Consider the following 23,561-nt stretch of genomic DNA (forward strand, 5'->3'; position numbering starts at 1 on the left):
CTGTGCAGAAAAACACCCCCAAAGCATGATGCTACCACCCACAGTAGGCTGCTTCACAGTAGGGATGGTGTTCTTGGCATGGAACTCATCATTCATCTTCTTCCAAACACAGTTAGTGGAATTATGACCACAAAGTTCCATTTTGGTCTCATCTGACCACAAAACTTTCTCCCATGACTCCTCTGTATCATCCAAAATGGTCATTGGCAAAACTTAAGATTGGCCTTGACATGTGCTGGTGTAAGCAGGGGAACCTTCCGTGCCATGCATGATTTCAAACCATGACGTCTTCAGTCACCTTGGAAACGGTGGTCCCAGCTCTTTTCAGGTCATTGACCAAGTCCTGTCGTGCAGTCCTGGGCTGATTCCTCACCTTTCTAAGAATCATTGAGACCCCACGAGGTGATATCTTGCATAGGGCTCCTATCCGATTGAGATTGACCATCATGTTTAGCTTCTTCCAATTTTCTAATGATTGCTCCAACAGTGGACCTTTTTTCACCAAGCTGCTTGGCAATTTCTGCATATCCCTTTCCAGCCATGTGGAGTTGTACGATTTTTTTCTCTGGTGTCTTTGGACAGCTCTTTGGTCTTTGCCATGTTACAAGTTTGAGTCTTACTGATTGTAAGGGGTGGACGGGTGTCTTTATGCAGCTGACGACCTCACACAGGTGCATATGATTTAGGATAATACATGGAGTGGAGGTGGACTTTTAAAGGCGGACGAACAGGTCTTTGAGGGTCAGAATTCTAGCTGTTACACAGGTGTTCAAATACTTATTTGTAGCTGTCATACAAATAAATCGTTAAAAAATCATACATTGTGATTTCAGGATTTTTCTTTTTAGATTATCTCTCTCGCAGAGAACATGCACCGTTGATGATCATTTCAGGCCCCTCCATGATTTCAAAGTGGGAGAACTTGCAATATCGCAGGGTATTCAAATACTTATTTTCTTCACTGTATATCACACACCTGGCAGACAGATGAATATGTATACAAGATTATAGTATACAATTGAGAATAAAGGTCACTCATGGTGTAGTGGTACCTATGCTTGACTTCGGTGCAGGCAGCGTGGGATCGATTCAAGCTCAGTGATGGTATCTATGTGCCCTGCGACTGACTGGCGACCAGTTCATGGTGTGGTCTACCTATTCCCCAATGTTAGCTGGGATAGCTTCCAGAACTCCTGCGACACTTGTGAGGATGACTGGCTTGGAAAATGGACATGGACAATTAGGCAGAGAGTTTTGCTCCTCGGAAGCCTACCGGATTGGTAAATTGTTTTTCCGATGTACAGAACAAATAAGGCAATATACTTTCTTTCCCATAGGTGCCGGGGTTCCTCAATTCAAACCCATTGCCCTCAACTCAGGCTTTCGTATTGAGGTGCTGGTCAATGGCTCCTTGCTCATCAAACATGTGCTGGAAGAAGACAGTGGCTTCTACCTTTGTAGAGTCAGCAATGACGTTGGGGCTGATGTCAGCAAGTCCATGTATCTCAATGTCAAAAGTAAGTGTCATGGATAAAAAAAAGACATTTAAGTCATTGTTGTCTTTTACTACAGTAAGCATTGCAAATGACTTTTCATTATACAAAGCTACTGGTTTCATTCATTACAATTAGCGAAAGATTTAACTCTAAATCACAAAGGTTAAGTGAGTTTGTCACTCTTTGGTTGCTACTGTCGCGCTACCAGCAAGATAGAGTCATGCTGCCTGCTCTATGCTTTTTGCATCAGTGAACCCCATGAAAGAAGCAGAAACAACCACCACATTTATTGGCAAAAGTATAGCATTTATCCGCTGTCTACATGGACGTAGTTCTCGTTTATTAAACCCTGAATTTTGCATGCTGCCAAGATCTGCCACGTGGAAAATGTGAAAGCGCAATGAAGAAAATAGTGATTGAAGAAGGACGTTATACATATCTTCCCCAGCATAGCGTGTTATGTAATGTATATGTATGTTTTTAATTTTCCTTCTATTTAAGTTTAAGAGACCCATTCGTGAACAAATTGCAAATCCCTAACATTCGAGAATTCAAAAGACAGATTTCTCCCAAAGCCTCCTGTGTCACATCACAATTTCAAGAGACACATAACAATGCTTACCCATCCTGGGACCCCTCCCCTTACCGTGGTGGAGGGCTTTGTGTGTCGCAATGATCCTAGAAGCTAAGTTGGCAAGGGCTTCACAACTTTACTAGGCTCACCCATGAGACTCTGCTTGAGGAACCAGACAAAGCACGGCTATAAGACTCCTATGATGAAAAACAAATATCAATTGTAGTTTCCCTTGGCCAGACGTGGTTTACCTGGAGCCCCCTCTGGTACCAGGCCTGGAGGTGGAGCTCAAAGGTGAGTGTCTGGTGGACGGGCCTGCACCGATTTGGACTGGCCGGGCAGAGCCCAAAAAAGTAACGTGAATTGCCCTTCCCGTGGGCTCACCACCTGTGGGAGGGGCCACAGGGGTTGGGTGCAGTCCGAGGTGGGCGTTGGCAATCTGATCTCTGTCTACAGGAGTGGGCTCTAGGGACGTGGAACGTCACGTCTCTGGCAGGGAAGGAGCCCGAACTGGTGTGTGAGGTCAAGAAGTTCCAACTTGATATAGTCTGACTTGCCTCTGCACAACACTTGGGCTCTGGGACCACTCCTCTTGAGTAGCTTTGGAGTGTCTTCCAATTTGCAGTTGTCCACGGTGAGAGGCGGTGAGCTGGTGTGGGTATACTTATTGCCCCAAGGCTCGGCGCCTGTACGTTGGGGTTTACCCCGGTGGACGAAAGGGTAGCCTCCCTCCATATTCAGGTGGGGGAGATGGGTCCTGACTGTTGTTTGTGCATATGCACCAAACATAAGTTCAGAGTACCCACCCATTTTGGAGACTTTAGAGAGGGTGCTAGAAAGCGCTCCCCCTGTGGACTCCATCATTCTGCTGGGGGACTTCAATGCTCACATGGGCAATGACACTGAGACGTGGAAGGGTGTGATTTGGAGGACCCCCACCCTTCCATCCCACCCCCATCAGAAACTAAGTGGTGCTCCGTTATTCAACCTATCACAGATTGTCCACAAGGAACACCTTGTTCAAGCATAAGTGTGTCCATATGTGCACTTGGCACCAGGACACCTTCGGAAAAAGTTTGATGATGGACTTTGTGGTCATGTCATCGGACTTGGACACCCGGACGAAGAGAGGGGAAGAGGTGCCCACTGATTACCACCCGTTGGTAGGTTGGCACAGATGGTGGGGGAAGAAGCTGGTCCGATGTGGTAGGCCCAAATGTGTTTTATGGGTCTGCTGGGAACGGCTGGCAGAATCCCCTGTCAAAAGGACTTTCAACAACCACCTCCGACAGACTTTGCTCATGTTCCAGGGAAAGTGGGGGACATCAAGTATGCTATATTCCGTGCCTCCATTGCTGAGGTAGCTGACCCTAAGCTGTGGCAGAAAGGTGATGGGTGCCTGCCGTGCTGGCAACCCCCAAACCCATTGATGGACACCAACGGTGAGGGATATCATCAAGCTGAAGAAAGGATTTTTTCAGGCATTTTTGGCATGTGGGACTCTCGAGGCAGGTATATCCAACTCTCACTGGAGCAGTTTACAGAGGAATGTGAAGCAGCTGGGATGAGAATCAGCACCTCCAAATCTGAGACCATGGTCCTCAGTTGAAAAGGTGTGGCGTGCCTGCTCCCGGTTGGTGATGAGATCATGTCCCAAATGTTGGAGTTCTAATATCTTGGGGTCTTGTTCACAAGTGAGAGAAGAATGGAACGCAAGATCGACAGGTGGATCAGTGCAGCGTATGCCTTTTCAGACTTTGTATCGGTCCGTTGCGGTAAAGAAGGTGCTAAGGCAAAAGCTAAAGCTTTCAATTTACTGGTCGATCTATGTTCCTACCGTCACCTATGGTCACAAGCTGTGGGTCATGACCAAAAGAACAAGATCCCAGATACAAGTGGCCGAAATTAGTTTCTTCCACAGGCTGTCTGGCCTCTCCCTTAGAGATAGGGTGAGAAGCTCGGTCATCTGGGTGGGGCTCAGCGTAGAGCTGCTTCTCCTCCGTATTGAGAGGAGTCAGTTGAGGTGGCTCGGACATTTGATTTGGATGCCTCCTGGACGCATCCCTGTTGAGCTGTTCCAGGCATGTCTAACTGAGAGAAGACCCAGGGGACGACCCAGGACACCCCGGAGAGACTACATCTCTCGGTGGGCCTGGGAATGCCTCCGGGTCCCCCCAGAAGAGCTAGGTGAAGTGGCTGGGGAAAGGGAAATTTGGGCGTCCCTGCTAAAGCTTCTGGCCCCGTGACCCGACCTTGAATAAGCGGTAGAAGATGGATGGATGGATAGTTAACATTATACTGTACTGGACACATTATTTAATGTGTACAATACAGCATGTTTGATTGACTGAACTTAAGTGATGGGGCTTTTGATTTATGTGTGTTTTAGTCTCAGATTCACAACCAATCAATTGAGGTTTGGTGCTCATTTTGATCAACCACAACAAGATGAATCTTATACCCCTATGACTCTTATAAAGCCACAACAGGGTACACCCTGGTGAGTTCCCCGTTCTGTCTGCCAGCCTCAAACAATCAACAACAAGCTACTGCTCCCCACAGAGCTTCTTGTCATGGCCTGTCACAGAAATACAGATGCGCTCTGGAACCCCTTCATTCATTAGTTGTGCTGGTGTTATTTACAGTAAAATGTATTTATATGTGCACATTGTTCTTTTAGTTTGCCGACTCCCTAATTTCGATAGCCATGGCCGCAGATCAAGCCAATCACAGTTTCACAGAATCTTTTCAAACCATATCAGTAAATCTCATACACGTACTGTATTGATTGTACTTGCATATTTGTAATTGAGTTTTGATCAATGGTTTATATGTAGGATGGTTCGTAGCACATGAAAGAGAGGCAATAATAATTGAATATGCAAACAGTTAACGGTGAAAGAAATTCACTCGTGTTTTGATTATAAAATGGTGCCAATAGTGCAGAGTGATGTGTGAGTGCACAAATAATCTAGGCGTGTCTCTACAGAGAGGTGCCAAATTGTGGAATGGAATGTAATTACAATGGAATTGTAAAGCGACGGTTGACGAAGCTTTTGGAATGTCTGCTGCTTTTGTTTTGCATTGTTTGGCAGCGCCTGCCTGAGGGAACATGCTGAAAGAGGTGGTGACCAGGATGTGGAGGGTCCAAGTGTCACGCCACTGCCATGCACGTGTCTGCGCCTCATTGATGATGCTAATTATGTCATCTATTTATGGCTCGTTTCTTCTTGTCATTAATTGCCTGACTCTTGTGAGTGATTTGCCTCGTTGCCACATGCCAGCATTCTTGTGCCACCGTAGTCTCGTCAAATAAACCCCTCCTTTCACGTTTTTGGACCTTGCCTTCTTGCCACGTGCTTTTGGGCTTTTACCTATTTGGACTGCCTTCATGTGTATGACCACAGCCTGAAATCAAACCACCCTCGGAAACTATGTCAGACCTGCATTTGGATTTGGGTCCTACCCAGTGCCACTTGCTCATGAGACCAAGAGAATTTTGCATATTCTTGGCAGAGTTGTGACAGCGTGCAAGTCCTCGAGGGTGTGTAGGGGGGAACAATAACTTGTACGGCAGCCCTTATTGTTCGTCCCAGTTGGAGTTTGTCCTTTTTTGTGGCAGCACCTTACCAAACTGTGATAGATCAACACAGGACTCATTCGATGACTGCTGTGTAGAACTGCCTCAAGAGGTCCTGTGGTGCACCTTGCTTCCTCAGAAGCTGCAGTAATTACTTTTGAAGTAATTCAAATATAATTAGTCATATTACTTTCACAAAGTAATTGAAATTCTTGCACTACTGTTACATTTTCAACATGGTAACTTGTAATTGTAACCAAATACAATCCCAAAGTAATCCTTTCAATACACTATATATAAAGAGTATGTACTGTATATATGTATTTGTGTATGAAGCAGCAAATATTTTTTGTATTCCTATTTCCTCATGTTTTGTTATCAGTTTATTATTTGCAGAAATATGAAATATGTGGTTAGTTCTAGACGTTTGTACGTTCATACTTAGACGTTGATGTTTTCATTCATTCACAATATGATCAGTTTTAATACTTGGAGAAAGTAATTGAAATAGTTATACCACGATTACATTTTCAACAGGGTAACCAGTAATTGCAACCGACTACCTTTCCAAAATAATCTTCCTGGCACTGGTTATCGGCGACAATGGAGGTCTGCCTTCTACTCTGCAGCATTTATGTGATAATGCGGGATTCCTCAAACATACTGTCGCTACCGTGTTCAATACAGCTGTAATTTGATGAGAAGTTTGTCTATGTGTGTGTTTCAGCACTCCCTCCGGTGCAATTTGTGCAGTGTAGGAAGATGCAGACTGTTGTTGTGATTTGTGTTCCCTCCTGACCTGTTTCCACATTTCTCCATAGTGATCTCCATCTCATCTCTCCTGTTTGGGTGGTTTTGTGCAGACAGCTCGTTAACCCCATAAAGCATCTTTGTTTCTTAATAGATGGAACGTTATGGCCAGTAGAGTTTGCTGTTTGAAGCTGCAACAGTCTGCAGTATCACCGCTATTATGGTCTGCACACTGTTTTTATGTTGTTTATCCAGGACAGTCGATGCCATTTGAGCAGCTACTTAAGAGCCTTAGGAGGCCAATTAGGGCGGGACACCAGCTGACGCAGGCTAAAGTACTGACGTGACGGGTAGCATGATCTTGGTTTTGTATCGTTGGTTGTGTGGGTTTTGAGTAACAAAGCTAAAATGAAAAAAATAAAAAAAGAATCCATTGTACATGTTAAATTGTATTCACAGAGGTCATGTGACAGGTGAGCAAATAAGGCTCATGGGCACACAGAGAAAGGTGTAAATGTGAGCACAAAGTGTTGTGCACATAAATACAACACCAGGTATACAGATGCTCTGAAACCACCATAAAAGAATAATGGGCCAGCAGCTGATTGCAGTGATCCACGTGCCTCCTCCTCCTGGTAAATGAATTGCGGCTATTGTAATGTCCTAGCGTGGCACTTTTCATTGTCATGGGTGCTTGTTCTAAAGTTAATGTCTCATCATAGTACACCATGCATCATCATGCATGGACCCAACCACTGCACTCACAGCTGTCGAGGCTGACTCCACTTACTGCACTGGGATTAAGCCGGCCTGCTTGTCTTTATTTTTCTCCCCCAAATATGAAACAGCTTCTTATGTAACGAATAATCCATCACTGGATGCAGGTGGAAGCAAATGAATTTTATGTACTTAACCGCCAAGCATCCTTACCTCCAAAACAGATGCAATTCAGTCAATTCATTACCAATCCACAGCGGGCGCTATCAGAGTCAGTCAACAGCCACTCAGCGTTTATTGTTGCCAATTAAGGCCAATCAAGCCAATTAGGCATCATAATGTCATGAGACACAGCGATGAGAGCAGAGTACATAATGAGGTGTGTATGCAGAAAAGTGGTTAATGGCCTTTTGGTCGCTGAACAGCACCCTGCAGTCAAACATAGGCAAGTCCCTTCTCCCCCTTATCTGTATCTTTCATCATCTTCATTCATTTGTATCCACCGCAAGCCCACCCCCCATCCACCCCACTCTTACCTCGTGCTCTGAGACCTGCCCAGTCTGCAGGCGCACATTTGTTCTTGTGCTCCAGGTCCAAGCCAATTGTGCAGCTAAGGGAATTATTTCAGTACATTGCAGGCGCACAGTGAACGAGTCATCTCTGTGCAATTGCCAGTGCCATCTCCTTTCCCCCATCCAACTCCCCTGCACCCACCATCCTGGCTGGCTTATCCCCAGCACCCGTTTACAAATTGCCCACAGGGCATGGAGCTATACTCGCCATCTCTCGCCTGGCTCTCATGGCCCCGTAGAGTCAGAGTGCATGTGGCCAACATTGGCCCGCTAGGCAGCCAGTAACACGGCCCTGTACTTTGCACTTTATACACTAATGAAGAATTTTTCAAAACAACAATATTCTCCATTCTTAATATATCAAAGTTCTAATTGAGGATCTGTTCTAAATTGCTGCACCTGGATTAAAAATGTAAAATTATGAATAAATAAATACATACATAGATACAGCCAGTTTAAAATCTTTAGAAGTGGAATTGCATGCTCTGGACTCTTTGTTTTGGTCAGAATCTGAGCTGCAGCATTCTGAATGAGCTGCAGCTGTGTAATGCTCTTTTGGGGGGAGTTCAATCAGAAGACCATTATAATAGTCAAGTTTACCTGAGATAAAAGCATCTCCTGGTCTGCTTGCTACCTGCAAGCTTTTACTCAGGATATGTTCTTCAGCAGGTAGAAGGCAATTTCAGGATATGATTTGATCTGACTGTTGAAAGTTAGGTTTGAATGTATCAACACACCAAAGTTTCGGACTTGTTTTTTAAAGACAGTGATTCCAGGTATTTACTCACAACAATCCAATCCATCTCAATAAAACTGTAGTCCTCTGTATATACTGCTATATTCGTCCAAATTAAAGTTCTGAAGAATTTGCCCCAAAGATACTGTATACAGTACAGGGTGAATGGGGGGATCAAAGAACTGACTCTTGAGGGACCCCATAAGTCATTTTCATTCAATGACATTGAAGACTTCCAATGTTTACAAAATAGCTTTTTTTTTTTTTGGTTCCATTTAGTCCTACCCACCTTTATTCACCTATATTATGATCTACCGTTTTAAAAGCCACACTGAGATTCAACTAGACGAAAATTTATCAACGATCCCGTCTTTGACAGTTTTTACTAGTTATTGGTTGTTTGCAAATATGTCAAAAGTACTGGTGTTCAGTAGTTACAGTAAGTACAAGTACAGGTACTATTTTCAAACTACACAATGTTATGGTGACATTGGGTAATATTAAATAAGGAATAACTTGGTTTTCGTAAACTCATAGACTACTATTCTTATGCATTTTAATGAAATCATCATTTAATCATGCACTTGTTTCTTTCATCCCAGTATTACAGTGAAGAAACTAAATATTTGAACACCCTGCTGTATTGCAAGTTCTCCCACTTAGAAATCCCGGAGGGGTCTGAAATTTTCATCATAGTTGCATGTCCACTGTGAGAGAGATAATCTAAAAAGAAATAGCCAGAAATCACAATGTATGATTTTCTTTTTAACGATTTATGTGATACAGCTGCAAATAAGTTTTTGAACACCTGTCCATCAGCTAGAATTCTGACCTCAAAGACCTGTTCGTCCGCCTTTAAATGTCCACCTCCACTCCATGTATTATCCTCAATTGGATGCACCTGTGTGAAGTCGTTAGCTGCATAAAGACACCTGTCCGCCCCATACAATCAGTAAGACTCAAACTTGTAACATGGCCAAGACCAAAGAGCTGTCCAAAGACACCAGAGACAAAATTGTACAACTCCACGTGGCTGGAAAGGGCTACGGAGAAATTGCCAAGCAGCTTGGTGAAAAAAGGTCCACTGTTGGAGCAATCTTTGGAAAATGGAAGAAGCTAAACGTGACTGTCAATCTCAATCGGAGTGGAGCCCCGTGCAAGATATCACCTCGTGGGGTCTCAATGATCCTGAGAAAGGTGAGGAATCACCCCAGGACTACACAACAGGACTTGGTCAATGACCTGAAAAGAGCTGGGACCACCGTTTCCAAGGTGACTGTTGGTAATACACTAAGACGTCATGGTTTGAAATCATGCACGGCAGGGAAGGTTCGCCTGCTTAAACCAGCACACGTCAAGGCCCGTCTTAAGTTTGCCAATGACCATTTTGGATGATACAGAGGAGTCATGGGAGAAAGCTTTGTGGTCAGATGAGACCAAAATTCAACTTTTTGGTCATAATTCCACTTACTGTGTTTGGAGGAAGACGAATGATGAGTTTCATCCCAAGAACACCATCCCTACTGTGAAACATGGGTGTGGTAGCATCATACTTTGGGGGTGTTTTTCTGCCCATGGGACAGGACGACTGCATTGTATTAAGGAGAGGATGACCACGGCCATGTATTGTGAGATTTTGGGGAACAACCTCTTTCCCTCAGTCAGAGCATTGAAGATGGGTCGTGGCTGGGTCTTTCAACATGACAATGACCCAAAGCACACAGCCAGGGAACCCAAGGAGTGGCTCCGTAAGAAGCATATCAAGGTTCTGGAGTGGCCGAGCCAGTCTCCAGACCTAAACCCAATAGAAAATCTTTGGAGGGAGCTCAAACTCCGTGTTTATCAGTGACTTCCCCGAAACCTGTCTGATCCAGAGAAGATCTCTGTGGAGCAGTGGGCCAAAATCCCTCCTGCACTGTGTGCAAACCTGGTGAACAACTACAGGAAACGTTTGACCTTTGTAATTGCAAAGAAAGCCTACTGTACCAAATATTAACATTGGTTTTCTCAGGTGTTCAAATAGTTATTTGCAGCTGTATCACACAAATAAATTGTTTAAAAATCATACATTGTGATTTCTGGATTTTTCTTTTTAGATTATCTCTCACAGTGGACATGCACCTATGATGAAAATTTCAGACCCCTCCGTGATTTCTAAGTGGGAGAATTTGCAACATAGTAGGGTGTTCTAATACTTATTTTCTTCACTGTATTATATCATATCAGTGTACTTCCAACAATGACCTATAGTATGAGAAAACCTAATTGTCCAGACATACATAAATGGGAAGCTCCTCATGTAATGATGATATTTTATTTACCTTAAATATCCGTGTATTTTGGTATGAAAACTATTTAATCCCAGTTCATCACATCACATTTTTTTTTATTAGTCTTACATTGCGCCCATCCGGTCGTGATTGTGTAATCATCATCAATGCTGGGAAAATCCATGTCAGGTCCATGTTGAAAATGTGCCTTTATTCCAAGAGCATGTGAGGGAGGTGTGGTGCAGCGAGAGAACAGACTGTCCGATGCTGGTTGGCATGGCAACCTGGTCAGGTGAAAGGAAGGGAGTACAAGTGTATGTGTGGAGGGTGGGGGGGGGGGGGGCTTTTGTCTCACGGGAGTAGCCTATCAGCAACTAGCCCATGTGCTGCAATCCCCTGTAGGTTTAATGTATCATCACTGCCCTCTGGGTGGCTGTGAGGAAAAAGAGTGTTGGTTTACAATACATTAAAAAAAAAAAAAATGATTGCAATCATTCACCAAAGACCTGTGAATTGTGCTGATTTTTTTTCTAATGCACAAAAATCATGTACTTCTGCTTTCCTTTATTTTGCACATGTAGCAGCACTTGACAAATGATAAGCAATTGAAAAACACACAAATGATTTGGTCCCCTGAATTTCCCTTTGAAAATCAAACAATGTTACTGATATGATTACTGTATTTGAATTGTTGTCAGCTGTTGTTGTTTAATCATTCTTTAGCCCTTTTTTAAAAATAAAAAAATCTCAAGTCCTATTTTTTTCAAAATTGCAATAGCAACATTTTCTGGGGGTGCAAATAACATTTTTTGAGACTTTGATTTTTTTCCAATTGCTTCAAATGCCTTTTCTATTAAAAAAAAAAAATCATTTCTGGAGATAATTTTAATAATGGGAGTGCCTTGTGTTGTTGCAATACACCAGAGGGATCTGTGAGCTGATTTGCCAGACTGAGGCAGACGTTTTCCTTTCACACGAAAGCAGAGAGCCAAATAAATAGTTAATCCTGAGACTTGAATGTATATTCAGAACTGTTGTATGTTTTTACCGTTGATTACAATCGTATAAAGACATTATGGGTTTAATGACTGGTTAAGATCATTCATATCCACAGAGTTTGAAGAGCAGCACGTGTAAATTGCGTAACTCAAATTTTTATGCAGGCGTTTGTCTTAACTGCGATGCACTTCTGCCGATACCATTATTGATCAATTTATATGAAAATGACCCAAATCTTATTTGTTTTCAGAGCAGCTGTGTGAGTGTTACTAGTGTGAATGTAAATGACCATTTTTGGCTGAACTGCCCAAACAGTAACATTTGTGTCTCAGGTTAGATTCTCGCTATATCAATTGGTAATCACCTCATTATATTATTACATACGGTACAATAAGTGCAACAAATTGATGGGTGGTTTTGAAATTAGAAGTCAAAGAAAGGGGTTTGCTTAACTGTTTTTCAATATATTTAACTTAAATCTCACGAGATCTTAGTATTGAACAAGAAGACCCAGCCTTTTTTTTTCCACACTTTTACATGAAATATGATGTTTTTTACATTTATAGTTTAGATTTTTGTGAAGATATAGCACCTAAAATGCTAATTGACAATTATTATTAACTCATACATTCAGTTAGAATGCATGAATGTGTAGGACTACTTTATAATAAGAATATAAAATGTCATGCAGATTTACTAGAATCTTCGGCTTCATCCTGGATGCTGAAATGCATTTGGTATTTTCCGTTCAGATGTCTTATTTCCGCCACGCAGCTGAACTACTTCCTTCGTTGCCGTTCGTCACCTCGTGAAGTGTTCCGGACTGCCACGAGTGTCGACAACATCGCCAAGCGCTTCCGCTTAGCCGCTTACATGGCAAAAATGAGAGTAGCTGTGCTCTGAAATTATCACGTTTACATCGAATCTTAGCTGTTATATTTTCCCTCTTTTGTTTTTCTGAACGTGCCTCACAAAAAATTTATACTCATCATGCAAAATAAATCAGCGTCTTTTTCTGTAGACGAGCCCCAAATGGCTGCAGAGTAAATAAGAGATGAGGCTTAAATGTTTGCAACCTCTTACCTGACACTTCTCATTACATCACTGGAATCATGCTTCACGTGTGTGTGCATGTATGTATGTGTGTGTTTTTGTGTGGCTGTGGGTGTGTGTTGAGAATCTGGGGGCCGGAGAACGGTTATGTTTTTGCGGGAGATATCACCATCGGGAATTTGGTGAGATGTCTTCAGAGGGTTCGTTGTACCTTTTAGGGCCATCACATACAAGATACATGTCAATAGCGCTTGTTACATTGTATTCTTGCGAAAAAGCAACGCTGCTCATTCAACTGCACAATTTAAAGGTCAAGTGTCACGAAATGGATGGATTTTAGTATGTTATTAATGAAAAAACGGCAGCCGGTATCGACCCGTCGGTTTTTTTCACCACAAAACGTGATTTTGACGTATATGGCTTTTTGTAACTCCCGTCATGAAAATCATCTTGAGGGATTTTCTTCGAGAAGAAGGAGGAAGTGTGGTACGGAGTAGGACCGCCCTCCAGCAGACTCGTTTGTTTCTATTAGTTTTACCTGCGGGAAGCTAGCTCGTTGTTCCTTTGTGTTAGGCAAAATGCCGGCTCGTTGCATTACTGGATGTTGCTCAAACACTTGGGAGGATGGATTCGCTTTTCATACATTTCCAAAAAATCTGGTTCGTCGTGAAAAATGGATTGCAGGGGTGCAAAGGACGAGAGCTTTATGGGGTCCAAATGACAGGTAGGTGTGTATACAGCTACTCGAAAAAAAAACAATAGTTTGTGGCGGACCACGTAATCGGTCTCTCATAATGTAGCAAAAGATCCGCGTACGTATGACAGGCACGCTCAATGTGTCGATTTGCGCGTTGGACGGCTTCCGCGTCGAGCTTGCCGGCGAAGGCTGCTGTGTTGGCTCGCCAGCGAAGCCTGCCGCGTCGGCTCGTGGACGGCAGCGGCTATGAACAACGCTGCTGGCAATGGCGCACTCAGCCGCTTGCGACGACAACGCTGTAAAGCGGCCCGGCTTGGCGGTGTTGTTCATCGCGGACGGCGGTGGCTATGCAGAACGCCCCGGATGGTGGTGGCTATGAACAACGCAGTAAAGCGGCCCGGCTCGGCTCGGCACCATGATAAGCCACCACAGCGCCGAAAATCAGCCACCCCGCCCGACAAGGCCGGCCGCCGGGGTGGCTTGTCGCAGCTCATCTCCCCCGCGGGAGTGGATCTTACGGGGAGGAGGTTTGGCCGTGATCGCATATCATCTAAATATGGCTCAAAACAATAGGGTAATATTGCCACAGACAGGAGATGCAGCCAATATGGCGAACACTTGCATGTCGAATGACAACTTTGGCATGGATGGATCTCCGCTCATATTTATTTTTTTTTGTATGGACATTGAAGTGAAAAATGTTATATGTATTTTTCATTACAATATCTATTTTAGAATGTTTATAGGGATGACACTCGACCTTTAACAAGCCCATAAAACAACTTTGTATTTCCCTCCTCTTAATGTATGATTTTCACCGCAGTTCCTGCCATGATCACATCATACCCCAACACCACTCTGGCCACGCAAGGTGAAGAGAAGAAAATGAGCTGTACGGCTCATGGTGAGAAGCCTATCATGGTACGCTGGGAGAAGGAGGAGCGTATCATCAACCCCGAGACTAGTCGCTATGTGGTCACGGTCAAGGAGGTTGGAGATGAAGTCATCTCCACCCTGCAGGTAAGGAGTCTTCTTTTCGAGTTAAACTTGCTAGTATTAGTCAAGACCTTTTTTACATGTCATGATGGGTTTAGATAAATATTTGATCTGCATTTGATAGTTCACACCTATCAATACAATTGGGAAACATAATCTAGGGTAGCCATCTAAATTTGGTCATTACAATATCTCAAATTATCTCAACTGGACAGTAATGTGTCCCAATTACAAAAGCATAACCAATGACTCAAGATATTCCTTTAACAAACCAGCTCATTGCGCTGCATTCTTCAGATCATGCCCACAGTTAGGGAGGACTCAGGTTTTTTCTCCTGCCATGCCATCAACTCCTTTGGTGAAGACCGAGGGATCATACAGCTCACAGTGCAAGGTATAACTATTTTGTTTTTATTTTACATATAATATATATATATATAGATATATTTTACATATATCTACAATTTTTTTTATCTACATTGTTTTTTTTTTTTTTGCATCAGAAGTAATAAATGGAAGTAGTCCTTTCCAGAGCCTATGACCATCATAAAAGATGTACTAAGTCCACGCATGATGTTTAAAATTAAATGTCTCGCACATTCTTAACTGACATTCACAGGAATAGATTTGTTTTGCTATTAATAGTGAAATAAAAAAGGGTTAGTATAAAATGCTACTTTTATGCATTATTTTATTATTACTAAATAATTATTACATTTATTAGATCAATAACATTAAACCATTTCAATTCATAAAATTTAAAGCACCAAAAAACCTACAATATGTTGACCTTTCACATGACATCATGCACGGTGGTTATTTCAAATTTAATAAGTATCATATCATTTATAAGTGATATGCGCCCTATAGGCCATTTTCCCTAGATTTTGTTCATATTGCCAGAAAGGCCATTTGGCATGCGAGGTTACATGATATAAAATTTGCGCTAGATCCTGTGAATTGTCATAATTTACTGTCACTGCATCAACAACTTGTCACTTGTCAACTTTGCTCTTTTCAGAGCCTCCTGATCCCCCGGAGGTGGAGATCAGAGAAGTGAAGGATAGAACTATTGCACTGCGCTGGACTATGGGCTTCGATGGAAACAGCCCAATCACAGGCTTCGATATCGAAAGCAAGAACAAATCGGGTAGGGTGAAATGTCTAATATGAAATGTGATCAAACTGTATCTACCACACTTAGCTCGTGAAAATTTCTTGACGTGTTTTTGTAATGAATTATCCCTCCACATACTTTGTGTTAGCACTAATATAAACTAGGCTGATTTGCTCGTTTTACTTAACCTCTGGATTGACCTCAGCAACCCTATAACGTACACCCTCTCCCCTTTTGCAGCCTCTTGGGACACAGCTCAGAAGACCAAAGATGTCTCACCTCAACTCAACCAGGCCACCATAATTGACCTGCACCCTTCCTCCACCTACAACATCCGCATGTTTGCCAAGAACCTAATCGGGAAGAGCGAGGCCAGTAATGAGCTCACCATCACAACTGATGAAGCAGGTACGATCTTGCATGGTTCCTCTGTCTTGTGTGTAAATATACACTACCATGTAACTAGAAATTCTCAATTCATACCTCTGCCCATACTGTGAAGAAGTTTCTATGTGTTGAACACATAGACCCCAAGTGGTGCTCAAGCACCTGCCCCCTTTACCCTGAATTTAAAAACTGCAGCCCATATGTTCTTCATTTGTCAAATAATTAAATAAATAAATAAACAAATAGCCTATGTTACAGCACTCCCACCCAAAGTCTTTTGATAATTCAGGGACATTTTTTTAGCCCTTGAAAGAATTGTACATATCCGCCTTAATTTATTTGTGGACTTCATATGCTGAAAGATGTGAGCTGACACACATTTTTCATGAGTTTGAGTGGAACCATGTTATTGCTGGTATTAGTTTCTTCTTCCCCTCTCTATTTTTTTCGCCAAGGTGCACAGGCTATAGGTTGACCAACAGTGGAATTTTTTTCTAAATCATTTTTATGTCTCAAGTTTATATACCGTACCACAAAAGCCTGATGCATTTTAATCATGACTTCCTTTGTTAATAGCTGTATGAGTGTCTGTTTTGACCGTGTTAATAAAAGGAAATATTACATTTTTTTTTTTTATTATAGAAGTAATTTTGGCAATGGTTAGCCTTTTTGGGGGGTTGACCACTTGCCCACAAAAATCTCTACAGATGTGCCTGATGTGTTCTGTATATTGCTGTTTATTTCTCGGGGCCTTCAGATTAGTCACACCCAGTCGCACATTGTAAGATAGAATCAGGTTATTGCTGGTTATTTAGACTTAAAGAAGGGAGGCCCCGTAGCTCAGTGGTTAGAGCACTGGTTTGGTAAACCAGGGGTTGTGGGTTCGTATCCCACTGTGGGCCTCCACTCCCTGAGAAGGCTTGCGTCAGGAAGGGCATCCGGCGTAAAAATTGTGCCAAACATATATGCGCGTTCATCTGAGATGACACGCTGTGGCGACCCCGAAAGGGACAAGCCGAAAGTAACCTCCATTTAGACTTAAAGAAACAATGATACCAACAACTGTCAGATCCAAACACAGCCTCACAGTAAAAGACAAGAACCAAAAAGAGGTGCGCCGCCGCCGCCGCCGCCGAGGTCAATTCATTCACATCCTGGTGACATCAGCCCAAATGGTTCCGTTGCATTATTGAACACATGCTGACCCTGCAGTAAAAGCCGAAGTTTTCAATTAGCAGCCTCGGTAGTAAATGTCACAGAATGGTCAATAGTGTCAGTTTGGACCCCATTCTGCAAATTGGCCCCCTATCTATTCATCTCCACAACTCGCAGAGAACATCCACTCGTGCGCTAGCAACACCCTCTAAAATGCACTCATTCCATTTGTGCGGACCGCCAGGCCCCCAACACTTAAGAATATTTGTCTTTGTAGACGACTTGTCGATGAATTAAAAGTGTTGTAAATGTCTTCAGCCCCTGACGGCCCACCGCAGGATGTGAATCTGGAGGCCCTCTCCTCTCAAAGTATTAAAGTTTCCTGGAGGGTGAGTTACTATTGCGTTTACTTGCACGCTGACATTATCAAAATACAGAATTTTGTGAGTAGTTTGCACCTTCTCTATTTGTTTTATTGCTTGTAAAACTGACACCAGTAAACCTACACGTCATGGAGTTGGTACATCGTCCCACATTCACAGTCTTGACAACATTTCCTAACTTTTACAGTGCTGTGAGAATTGAATTTTTTACATTCAAGAGAATATAAGTGCATAGATGTTTATCCTGTATCTCATAACCTCTCTTCGCTTCCCCGCTAGGCACCTAAAAAACACCTCCAGAATGGGGCAATCAAAGGCTACCAAGTGGGCTACAGAGAGTACAGCTCAGGTGGAAACTACCAATTCAGCGTAATCAGTGTCGAGACAACAGGGGACAATGCAGAAAGCTTGGTACTGGACAATCTCAAGAAGTTCACCCAGTACGGCGTTGTGGTGCAAGCCAGTAACAGCGCGGGGACGGGGCCATCTTCTACTGAGGTGGCTGCCACAACGCTAGAGGATGGTAAGAAAGCAGGCGAAAAGCTTTGCGCTTTGTCCATAGGTGTTAATGTGGGTGTCAAATGGTTGTATGTCTGTACGTGTCCTGTGACTATGCGATGACCAGTCCAGGGTGTAGGCGAGCCCACCTCTCGCCCAAAGTCATCTAGTATAGGTATAGGCTTGTGAATTGTCCCAAATGAGGACAAGCAGAAAAAAACAGATGGATGAAATTGAAGATTCACCCGTATGTAAATGAACTATCCTATGGCAGCATACTCTAAAAGGAATACAGTTAAGTCTATCCTGCTGTCAATTTCAGAGGCGAGCAGTGCCCCCACCCGTAGATAGTCAATTGTGAGGTAACACTACAGTCTAGTGGGAATCGAAGGGTACTGCAACGTCTCCTCGCTCGTTTGGTGTCTGCTGCTCGTGTGCGCCTTCATATCTCCTCTGCTTCTCCCTTCCCAGTGCCCAGTCGGCCTCCTGAGCACGTCCAAGCCGTCGCTACATTTCCAGAGGTCATCTCCTTATCCTGGTTGACCCCCCCTAAAGATGCTCTGAATGGCAACCTGCTGGGATTCAGGGTTATCTATTGGGCCAACCTACCTGACGGAGGTACTGCATATACTGTACACTCTCCTTTTCACTTTACATATGTTATGAAATGTTTTTTCTTGATATTTTTTTTTTTGTTTTTGAGAATATAATTGTGTGGCGGCACGGCGAATCAGCTGTAAAGTGTTGGCCTCAAAGTTCTGAGGTCCAGGGTTCGATCGGGTATGCGTGTTCTCCCTTTGTCTGCATGGCTTTTCTCCGGGCGATCTGCTTTCCCCCCATATCCCAAAAACATGCAACATTAATTGGACACTCTAAATTGCTCCAAGGTGTGATTGTGAGTGCGACTGTTTGTCTTGTAGTGTCCCGCGATTGGCCGGCAACCAATTGAGGGTGTACCTCACCTCCTGCCCGTCGACAGCTGGGATAGACGACCCTCGTGAGGAGAACCGGCTAAAAAATGGATGGATGGATGGATGGATGGATGGATGGATGGATGGATGGATGGATGGATGGATGGATGGATATACAGTAATTGTGTGATGTGCTGTGATTCCTGAACATCATCTTTGCTTGCAGAAATTAGCATACACCTTGACTTGGCTGGGCCTCAGCATGACTCAGTTACTTCTTTATCAAGTAATTTCAGCATAATTTCAAAATTGCTGTGAGCTAAAAAAAAAAAAAAAAAGGTAAATAAAATAAAATGGTATGTGCTAGTGAGTAAGCGCAGTAGCTTTGAGTCAACCATTGCATTGTGGGTGCAAGGGATGAAAATTCTCCATGGCAATCCAAACGTCAGATAACATGCTACGCCATTATCAAATGCTGGGTTTGCGTGAACGAGTTGGTTGTGACAGCACAATTACCTTTGACCCCTGCCCTGTCACATCATGTTGGCCTGCACGTTCAACATGAATGCTTAACGACTTGACAGCCATGAGGAGTTTGCACAGTAACAGTCCGCTGTCTCATTGTGTGTGCGTGTGTGGGGGGGGGGGGTGGCACAATGCATTTCATACAAATGGATAGAATAATACCCTTAGCAATATTTTATCCATCCATCCATTTTCTTTGCCGCTTATCCTCAAAAGGGTCACAGGGTGTTCGAGCCTATCCCGGCTGTCAACAGGCTGGAGGCGGGGTACACCCAGAACTGGTTGCCAGCCTATCGCAGGGCACATAGAGACAAACAGCCCCACTCACAATCACACCTAGGGGCAATTTAGAGAGTCCAATTAATGTTGCCTGTTTTTGGGATGTGGGAGGAAACCGGAGTGCCCGGAGAAATCCCGCGCAGGCACGGGGAGAACCTGCAACCTCCACACAGGAACCCCACTTTTTTCTCTCATCCACAAGTAGTACTATACTGCATTGAAAAAATATTTCGAATGACCAGGAGAGGGCGATGTAAAACACTGTCACACGGATGTGTGTGTGTGCAAAAATATTGAATTCACTCAAAATCGTGGGGAAAATCGTGTTTATATATTTTTATTTATTTATTTATTTATTTATTTATTTTTATTTTCTTCATGAAACTTCACCACTTCAAGACTTTTCCTGAAGAGCACAACAAAGTGGTTCATCCTTGTAGGTTATGCAATCACATTAGTTTTACAGTCCCCGTCGTTTGCCTTTTAATCGTTAATAATAAATTATATAATATATCTGTGGACGCAACTTCAAAGCTGAATGCAGGGGGTCATTTCTGCAAAGCATAATATCAATGATCTCAAAAATGACAGTTAAGGTCCGAGCCACACCTGCAGACGCTGGTTATGTGTTTTCTGCATGCTGAATAAGATAATACTTTTACAGCAATGGCAACAATAGTTTAGTGAAAAAAAAGTTTGGATTCAGAGAAACAGAAGTTGACTTGACTGAATTGTATTCAAACCATCTCCTCAGAGCTCGGAGAGATCAGGAACGTGACAACTTCCAAGCCGTCACTGGAGCTGGATGGCCTAGAGAAGTACACAAATTATAGCATCCAGGTGTTAGCCTTCACTCGGGCAGGTGATGGTGTTCGCAGTGAACAGATTTACATTCGCACCAAGGAGGACGGTAAGCAAAGATTTCCCTCACAAAAAGATCTGAAAGGATGGGCCTCAGATTGATACTGAAAATTGTACTGTACGTGGTAAACATATTATCACATATGCTTCATACTATGAATGTAAAGTTAATGCTCATGTAGCAGAAAACCCAGATTTTTTTTTTTTTCTTTGGGTTTCAGTTCCTGGTCCTCCTGGCGGTGTCAAAGCAGCAGCTGCTTCCAACTCAGTGGTGTTTGTGTCATGGCTTCCCCCTCTCAAAGTGAACGGCATCATCAGGAAATACACTGTTTTCTGCTCCAATCCACACCCTACGGTAAACGCATCAAAAATACTGTACACTCCTGCAAATGTTGCGTAATCACAACAAAAAGGGATCGGTAATTGATAACTGTAATGTACCTCTTTATAGAAATGAATGCACTGTCACTTTCAGGATTATTCTGTTTGGTACAACAGTGACAGTTTATTACTGGATGTACTTTTGCAGCAACAGGAAGCTCAGACTGGAATATGTTTCCGCACACAGGTCAGCAGTGAGTTTGAGGCCGCCCCGGATGTATTCTTCTACCGGATCCCCAACCTGAGCAGAAACCGACAATACAGCATCTGGGTGGTTGCTGTCACAGCTGCGGGCCACGGAAATGCCAGCGAGATCATCACCGTTCAACCCACGGCCGAAGGCAAGTGAAGGCCACGGCGGGATAAAATAGATTTCCGAATGCCGACTGCCTGGTGGCGAGGTGCAGCGGTTTGAGACAAATAGCGTCCACTTCTTTTCAAATGTTTGCAACCAAATTGTTGTCCATGAAATGTGAGTCACCAACGAGCAGTTGGAACCAAAGCTTCAATTGTTTTGAGTTTGCGCGATCACTCCACGGCAAGCAGTGGCGCATCAAAAGAGGCACTGTATGGGCTCCCTCCCTCGCTGCTCACATCCTGAATTATTTATTCTTATGCAGCTCCGGCACGCATCTTGACCTTCAACAGGACAGTCACAACACCCTGGATGAAAGACATTGTGTTACCTTGCAAGGCAGTAGGGGATCCATCGCCAACAATCAAGTGGTTGAAGGAGAAGTAAGTACTCACAAGCACAAAGACACTTGCTGTAAACGGATGCCTCTCTTGAAAATGCTCATTCAGCGCACGAAGCATTAACCTCATTCACCTCATCCGTCTGCGTCGCAGCACTGGAATCCCTGCACCTGTCGTGAGCGACAGCCGGCGCAGCGTCCATAATAACGGCAGCCTCGTGATTCGGACAGTGAAAGCAGAGGACTCTGGGAACTATACTTGCATGGCCGGCAATAGCTTTGGCTCTGAAAAGATCATCCTCAACCTGCAGGTTCAAGGTAGGAAATGGAGGACATGCAGATTCATGGTTGGAGCAGCTTTGCACACCACTCTATGTTGACATATTGTGATGTTTTTTATTGTCATTGGTAAAAGAATAATGTCTGTCTTCCTCAGTTCCACCAGACCAGCCACGCCTCACAGTGACCAAGACAACGACAACTTCCATCACACTGTCCTGGATACCCGGAGATAATGGTGGCAGCTCCATAAGAGGTCAGACATACGTGGAAATTTTGCACATTTTTCATTCACATCTCTCAATGTGCTATTCCTGATCTGACGGCATCCCATAACCGCATTTTTGTCTCTAGGCTACATTTTGCAATATTCAGAGGACAACAGTGAACAGTGGGGCAACTTCGCCATCAGTCCCAGTGAGCGCTCCTATCGATTAGAGAACCTCAAGTGTGGCACCTGGTATAAGTTCACTCTGACGGCCCAGAATGCTGTTGGACCAGGACGCATAAGTGAGATCATTGAAGCAAAAACCCATGGGAAAGGTGGGAAACTTGTTCATTTGTAGGAACTTAGTCAACAACACATACTTGTGTGTTGTTTTGGAAAAAAAAATTATTCTTCTTTCAGCTTGTCCCTTTCGGGGTCGCCACAGCGTGTCATCTCAGATGAACGCACGTATATGTTTGGCACAATTTTTACGCCGGATGGCCTTCCTGACGCAAGCCTTCTCAGGGAGTGGAGGCCCCCAGTGGGATACGAACCCGCAACCCCTGGTTTACCAAACCAGTACTCTAACCACTGAGCCTCTGTTTTGAAAAAAATAATAATAATAATAATTAAAAAAAAAAAAAACAGATGCTCTAGTTTTCGTGAGAAGCGTGTTTGAGATAGTTGACATCAGGATTGTGTATTCACTCTTTTATTATTCATTTATTTAAATCATATTCTGATCTGCATTTAATCATAATGGAGGTCATTGTTAATTACGAAATCACAGACTTCCATGGATAGAAAGATTTTAATTGAAAATGTTTATTACATATCTGTGGTATTTATCAGTATGAAGATTAAGATTAGCAGATTGGCAAAATAATGCAAGTCGACTATCTCACAAAGTGAGCACATTCTTCACATTTTTCATAAATATGCAGTATATTTTCTTTTTCATTGCAACACTAAAAGAAATGGCACATTGCTACAATGTAGAGGTGACAGTAGAGTCATTTGGTCTAAGTACAAAGAAGTACCACGATCCATGTTTCCAGGTTTAGACTCGGGTTTATACCTACCATCTGTCCCTTTAGAACCTCAGTACTCCAAAGAGCAGGAACTCTTCACCAGCATCAATGCCACTCGAGTGAAACTCAACCTGAACGGCTGGAACAACGGCGGCTGCCCGATCACCTCCTTCACGCTGGAGTATCGGCCCATGGACTCTCCTTCCTGGACCACGGCACAGCGCACTTCCCTCACCAAGAGCTACATACTGTACGACCTGCAGGAGGCAACCTGGTACGAGCTGCAGATGAAAATCTACAACAGCGCCGGCTACGCTGAGAAGAGGGTCAAGTTTGCGACGCTCAGCTACGATGGCAGTGAGTTTAATCATTCTTGACAGAGGAAACGGTGGTGGACCTTTGAAGTGCACT

At 43.4% G+C, this 23,561-nt stretch overlaps 1 protein-coding gene across 2 annotated transcripts in view; it reads left to right on the plus strand.

Annotated features, from left to right (window-relative positions):
- Positions 1–23,561, plus strand: part of dscama (Down syndrome cell adhesion molecule a) — a 98,338-nt gene that overhangs the window by 68,029 nt on the left and 6,748 nt on the right. For both annotated transcript variants that reach the window (XM_061804060.1, XM_061804061.1), the window contains exons 10-25: positions 1,338–1,517; positions 14,268–14,464; positions 14,738–14,834; positions 15,462–15,590; positions 15,798–15,965; positions 17,418–17,488; positions 17,762–18,005; positions 18,452–18,598; positions 20,450–20,605; positions 20,778–20,911; positions 21,125–21,278; positions 21,558–21,675; positions 21,787–21,950; positions 22,069–22,167; positions 22,266–22,454; positions 23,217–23,507. In XM_061804060.1, the coding sequence (XP_061660044.1) occupies positions 1,338–1,517; positions 14,268–14,464; positions 14,738–14,834; positions 15,462–15,590; positions 15,798–15,965; positions 17,418–17,488; positions 17,762–18,005; positions 18,452–18,598; positions 20,450–20,605; positions 20,778–20,911; positions 21,125–21,278; positions 21,558–21,675; positions 21,787–21,950; positions 22,069–22,167; positions 22,266–22,454; positions 23,217–23,507 (2,538 nt within the window). The remainder of the gene's footprint in view (positions 1–1,337; positions 1,518–14,267; positions 14,465–14,737; positions 14,835–15,461; positions 15,591–15,797; positions 15,966–17,417; positions 17,489–17,761; positions 18,006–18,451; positions 18,599–20,449; positions 20,606–20,777; positions 20,912–21,124; positions 21,279–21,557; positions 21,676–21,786; positions 21,951–22,068; positions 22,168–22,265; positions 22,455–23,216; positions 23,508–23,561) is intronic.

This window comes from Syngnathoides biaculeatus, chromosome 18 (assembly GCF_019802595.1).
Source record: "Syngnathoides biaculeatus isolate LvHL_M chromosome 18, ASM1980259v1, whole genome shotgun sequence".
Lineage (NCBI taxonomy): Eukaryota > Metazoa > Chordata > Actinopteri > Syngnathiformes > Syngnathidae > Syngnathoides > Syngnathoides biaculeatus.